Source organism: Sebastes fasciatus, chromosome 1 (assembly GCF_043250625.1).
Source record: "Sebastes fasciatus isolate fSebFas1 chromosome 1, fSebFas1.pri, whole genome shotgun sequence".
NCBI lineage: Eukaryota > Metazoa > Chordata > Actinopteri > Perciformes > Sebastidae > Sebastes > Sebastes fasciatus.
The window spans coordinates 11,549,491-11,555,506 of NC_133795.1; the positions used below are offsets into that span (position 1 = coordinate 11,549,491).

Consider the following 6,016-nt stretch of genomic DNA (forward strand, 5'->3'; position numbering starts at 1 on the left):
ACTCTAAATCTTGGCTGCATGGTAAATGGGCTCCAGCTCCTGGGTTTTACTGCTGCCACTGATCAGATGTGTGTATGGATGGATGGATGGATGTGATGAGGATGTTACATCACTTGCAGTGCAGCCAGACGCCAGCAGCAGCATCATCCAGCAGCAGCAGCATCCAGCAGCAGCAGCATCCAGCAGCAGCATCATCCAGCATCCAGCTCGGAGGTAACGGAGGCGCACAAACCCAGCTGGCCATATTGTGCACCAGCTCTCCTCAAATCGGCTGCGTCACACCTTTAAAAAACACACACATTCAGCAGCACTGGAGCAATAAAGTCCCCACATCAGGAGAAATACGCTGTTTCAACACGCTACATCGGCTGAGCTGGTGAGTGTTTGGATGCGGGTAAAATGGTATTTTTTTGGTGATGCATTGGGTCCCATTATGTCGAAGCCTTTGCTGTCCTCTCCTGCGCTTTTGTGGTTACCAGGCTCATCTCGTGGCCCACAAAAGCGCCTCACATCATTTGTGTTTGCTGTTTGCATGTGTAAAAACAACAACAATATCTTTATTGATATCTTTAAAGGATGCATATGTAGAGAATAATCCATAATGCATCTCGTACAGGAGTAATGTGCGCTTGTTTTCTCCCCCCCTCTCAGGTTGGTGTTTTTTTCGTGCAGGGAAAAATGGTTAAACTGGGGAATAATTTCAGCGAGAAAAACAACGGGAAGGTGGTTTCTGAAGACGGCTTTGACACCATCCCTCTCATAACACCATTAGATGCCAGTCAGCTGCAGTTCCCTCCACCAGATAAGGTAAGATTTGCTATTTTGTCCATTAATTTGCATCACAGTGAGGGGGCCCTTTATTTCTATTATTCCAATTAGTCCAATTAAGATGGTAAAAATGACATTTTTGTGTGTGTAACCAATGTTCATCCTTACAGATCTATTATTTCTAATACCCATCCTGCTTCTGTGAACTCTCATTTTCTTCCTGAAGCTATTAAAGCTGATTGTTCTCTCATGCACATGTGTGTTATGTGTTTCCAACCAGGTGGTGGTGAAGACAAAGGCAGACTATGATGGCGATAGCAAGAAGGGGAAGCTACGGTCTCCTAAAATCGCAGAGTTCTCAATAAGCATCATCGAAGGCGTATCTGAGAGACTCAAAGTAAGAATGATGTCGTCTGCGTTTCATACATCATCCCATTTCCAATATCTCTCTCTCTCACTCCTCCTACACATGCATATAAGCCCCGAGAGCAGACAGCTGTCTCCCTGCTGCAGCTCAAGACATTTGTCACCCTGCCGTCATAATATTCCCTTCACCAATCCAAGTTCTTTGGCTCAAGCCACCTTCATGTGTTGGCCTGTCATCTTGTCAGGCTACACAGGGAGACCTAATGCACACAATGATTCACTTAACCCCGCCCTGAAACTCTCATTAATTCAGCTGCTGCCATGGCGATGGCCCTCAAACGGCTGCATCTCTCCCACCTCCCTCAACGCCCCCCCTGGCTGGCAGATGTGCGACACCATATAGGATGATTAAAACATATGCTTTAGTAAAAAGAAAAGGTCAAAACACAATCCTGAGTGGCTGAAGACTTCCTTTGCTTACTTCAAAATGCATAAACTATGTGTTCTGCATGCAGACTATGCCGTACTCTTCCTCCAAAATCAACAGATGAGACCGTCTCTGTGAGGTGTGTCAAGCTTCCTTTAGTGATACAGCTTTAATTCTCAAACATCTGAAAGGCAAGGAGACACATCACTGTCTCAGAGAACCCGGCTCGCATCCTCTGATCGGCAACGCTTTGAAAATGCTGCAGGCAGCTCTTTCATCGCAGATAGTCTCTTTCATAATCTCCTGTTGCTTTGCTTTGTACATGTCTGCTCTGCTGTGCAACTGCAGGATTCATACAGACAGATGAAAAAGAATATCATTTTACTCACATTGATACATGCTGTTAAGAGTCTTATCAAACCTGCGCCAAAGATACTAGCGTGCCAAAAAGTACTTGGGTGCACTTTGCTCCCAATCTAAGAAATCCTCAAGAATGTCCTGTCAGAAAATCAACATTTGTGTCATGACTTCACAGTTTGAATTGCTCTGCCGTTGCTCAAATAATCCAATTCCTCCAAAAGCAAAATAACACATTGACTCATAAAAATAGCTCGCATACACCTTGGGGCTCAACATCTTCGCAATAATGAGGCAATTTCTCCCACACCTTGTCTTATCCCCCTCCCACTTCCTAGAAACACCAGTAGCCGTTACATAACTCCCCTGAGAGGTGAGAGCTGGGCTGTACAGATGGTCACACAAGCCATTTTCCTGTGGAGGTACTAGGTATGCAGAATGTCCTGCATAGGCCTGATTACACCCACGTATTTAGATATATAACTTCGTGTACACCTCACCTACACCAATGTTTAACTCTTCCATGGACATTTTTTTTTCGATACTGCAGCTTTGCACTGCTGTTTAAAGGAACAGCGTGTAACCCAGAATGGACAAACCAAACACTGGCTCTAGAGACTGCCTTTCCAGCACATTCTCACTCCCAACTCGTCAAATACCGCCGCTTGGTCAGTGCCCATCGGCATCGGAGACTGACGCATGGGGTACCCCACTTGCGTTGCTTTTGGGCGGACCAGGGACGGCGTGTCAATATACGCTTGTTACATGCATAGTGTCCCTTCAAAATAAACTTCCATTTTCACAGGAAGTTAGGTTTAGGCAACACAACTACTTAGGTAGGGTTAGGAAACGGTCGTGGTTGATGTTAACTTCACTGACTTACGACTCACGTGACTCGCAGGGCTAACGGTACTAAACGACTCATGTGACTAGCGACTCGGGACTGATGATACCGACGAGTCACGTGACAAAATAAGTCAACGTTACTTTTAGTGTCACGCGGGATACAAACAGCCGTCTCCTGGTTGAAAGTCTTGTGTTTGTTTAACCTAGCCACAACCCCTCCCGCACACCTTGAGCAGACTCTCAGGCTATTAATACTACGTCACTTGCTCTGACCGTCGAATAACCACAGTATTTGACGAGTTGGGAGTGAGAACAGGTTGGCCATTTGCATTTTCGCATCGGCCACCGTAGTTCTCTTATACGCTTGGCACGAGAGAGAAGCTTCAGTTGGTTGCAATCTGCAACCTCACCGCTAGATGCCGCCAGATCCTACACGTTGCACCTTTAATTTGAAAGCAAATAATCAGAAAAATAAAATGTCCGATCCCAAAGACACCGATTGTAAATTCGTCCTTTAGCAGAGCCGTCACAAAGGTCTGATGATTTAATGATGGAGCTGTTGTGTATCTCCTTTAGGTGACCTTGCTGGTGATCTGTGCCCTGGCCTTCCTGGTGTGTGTGGTGTTCCTGGTCGTCTACAAGGTCTACCAGTACGAGCAGCCCTGCCCTGACAGCTTCGTTTACACGGTAAACACTTATGAGGATTATTGTTTGTGACCCTACCTTACAGTGATTACAGTGATTATTAATGTGATGATGACTTTTATAGTTACCCGGGTTTACCAATGTTATTTACTCGGTACGGCGTTTTCATCATTGTTGGCTGCTCTTCAGTAGGGGTGGGGGAAAAATCGATACAGCACAGTGTCGCGATATTTTGCGTGGCAATATTGTATTGATACATGGACGTCAAGTATTGATCTTTTATTACATAATCTATTAACCTTCTGTCCTTCAGAGGTTGAAGCAGGTCTTAAAGCTAGAGTGAAGATTCTGGTATCGTATAGAAAACCTAAGGAATCGATTGAATTGATCAACCACGGCATGTTAGCTCGTTGGGAAAAACGCTAAATTTTGGCGCGGAAAAACTGGCATGGCCATTTTTCAAAGGGGTCCCTTGACCTCTGACCTCAAAATATGTGAATGAAAATTCTTGATGAACAGAGTGAAAACTGTATCTTATGCTGTTAAGCAAAGGTTATATAGTCTTGCTGTACAACCTGTAGCGGTGGAGTCAAGATCACTGAGTGTTGACTCATTTCTAGTATAGTTCATGTAGTTTAGGTTGTAATGAGTTGTTTTTCTGGTCTGTTTTTCGTGATATATTGCTCTGGTACAGTAGCTACAAACAGCGCAGCTCTGTTTTGTCACAGTCATCTAACCTTTTTGTCTCATGTAACTGTGAACTGTGAATCACAGTTTGTTTCTCAGTATCCCATTATACTTTCCTGAAAAACAATTTTGTCACCTTGCGTGTTGCTTTTCTATTCACGTTGTCTCGTCTCTGTATTTTTTAATCTCATTCCCCCCCTCTCTCTTTGGAGCAGCAAGGTCGCTGCATGCCGGCTGGGATGTATGGCAACTACCCCCCTCAGGGCCCTGGGGGCCGCGGGCGCCTCTTCACCCTCATCAACCACTACAACATAGCCAAGCAGACCATCACCCGGTCAGTATCACCATGGATGACCATCATGTCTGAGGAAAAGGTCACCCAGCAGGAGACGGAGACCGCCCAGAAACTGGCTTAACCAACCTGGGATCAGGAGGTGGCCTCACCTGCTGCAGAAATAAATAAATAATATGGTTGTGCCATTCAAGCAAACCTCAGAGTCCCGAGGCTTTCTGTGGGTGAAAAATCTACTTCTCTTGCCTGAGGTGCTTTGCCGCCTTGTTGATGTAGTTTGGTCAGCTGATGTGTACCATAGCAGGAAATCTGTGGGAATTTTGAACGTTTTCAGCAACCGTTGGGAGGATTTCTGGTTTGTTTGAATCGCATATGATGTTATTTATTTACACTTGAAAACTGAGTGGCGAATCCGTAGAAAAAGCCACAGGAATACAGACACACACACACACACACACCGTCTTTGTACATACACACACATGTAACAGAACTCACTTTAGTACTCACATTGTGAAATGACTGTGAACCATCTTGTGTCTGCGTTGCTTGTTTTAACGCACATGCACGCACGACTCTTCAGTTGGCTTTGAACCTCTTTTTCTTTTCAATTACATCAAGTACTGATAGCGCATGTCAGACCTCATGAGGGTCCAGCAAAGTGGTAAATTTCTCATAGAGCGACAAAGTTTGATTTGCCACTGAGGTCATCTGTGTCAAAATATTATACTGTCATGATATTGTGAATAAACGAGGCTTGACTTGGAGGAAACCTTTTAACCAGCGGAAAAAAATAACTATTTTAATCGTGTTGTTCTGACGCAGCTCATACTGCTCTCTGCATATAGTGCTGTTAAGGAGTTTTAAGTATTTGATGCATTTTTAACCAGCATTAATGATTGTCTCCATTCTTTGTGAACACCATGTGCTTTTCTTTGCTGGCCACTTAATGGTTACTTCTCATAGCATTTATTTTATGCTACTGTATTGAATGTTTTTTGCATCGCTAGTGAAGACACTGTATTGTGCAATGCTTTGCATTGATTAATGTCACCATAGATGGCTGTTGGCAGCCATCACAGATACTAGACTTAGGTTGATGTAGTGGAACAATCTGACAGTAGTCGCTTGTCCTGTTGCTTTTTTCTTGCATTTTTGTCATTTAACTTAAAACTGTCACTAATTATGTACCTTTTTCAAACAATGTAACGATTACCATTGAAGTGCATTTGCTACATAAAGAAATGTCAAATGAAAAACTGAAATAAAGTGTCCACATTTCACACCAACGTCCAACATTTTCATGAACTATTTCAGGAGTAAAGCTTGTCAGCATCGCTAAAACTCCCTCAGTGCAGAAACTAAGTGCTGCAGCTGCCTGGAGTTAAGATGAAAGAGAAATTTCAAAGCGCTGTAATGCTTTAACTAGGATATAGGTTAATCCTAATAAACAGATTAGCGGAAATATCAGGAGGCTGTTAGAATCAAATCTCCTGTCGACAGCTTATTTTCTTTAGCTGACACCAACCAGGGCAGGCCCTGCCTTTCTGGCTTTCAGCTGCTCTTGATGTTATCTAAAAGCCCGACATTAATATGAAACATATTAACTGTTATAAATTGATACCCTGAAG

General features: G+C 43.8%; 1 protein-coding gene across 2 annotated transcripts; it reads left to right on the forward strand.

Annotated features, from left to right (window-relative positions):
- LOC141764245 (neuronal vesicle trafficking-associated protein 1-like) lies at positions 1–5,668 on the forward strand. 2 transcript variants are annotated; one of them, XM_074629293.1, is made up of 5 exons: positions 1–213; positions 652–807; positions 1,049–1,165; positions 3,341–3,451; positions 4,312–5,668. In XM_074629293.1, the coding sequence occupies exons 2-5, from the start codon at positions 679–681 to the stop codon at positions 4,510–4,512; spliced, it is 558 nt and encodes a 185-aa protein (XP_074485394.1). In that variant the 5' UTR covers positions 1–213; positions 652–678; the 3' UTR covers positions 4,513–5,668. The 2 variants fall into 2 exon arrangements, with proteins under 2 accessions (XP_074485394.1, XP_074485385.1); XM_074629284.1 differs by having other exon boundaries at positions 2–376.
- The last annotated feature ends 348 nt before the right edge of the window (positions 5,669–6,016 follow it).

Bases quoted from the DNA above. Each gene is read 5' to 3' on its own strand.
- LOC141764245 (XM_074629293.1), top strand. From the start codon at position 679: ATGGTTAAACTGGGGAATAATTTCAGCGAGAAAAACAACGGGAAGGTG. The intron at 808-1,048 runs GTAAGATTTGCT...GTTTCCAACCAG, and splicing joins AGTTCCCTCCACCAGATAAG to GTGGTGGTGAAGACAAAGGC. The intron at 1,166-3,340 runs GTAAGAATGATG...TATCTCCTTTAG, and splicing joins GCGTATCTGAGAGACTCAAA to GTGACCTTGCTGGTGATCTG.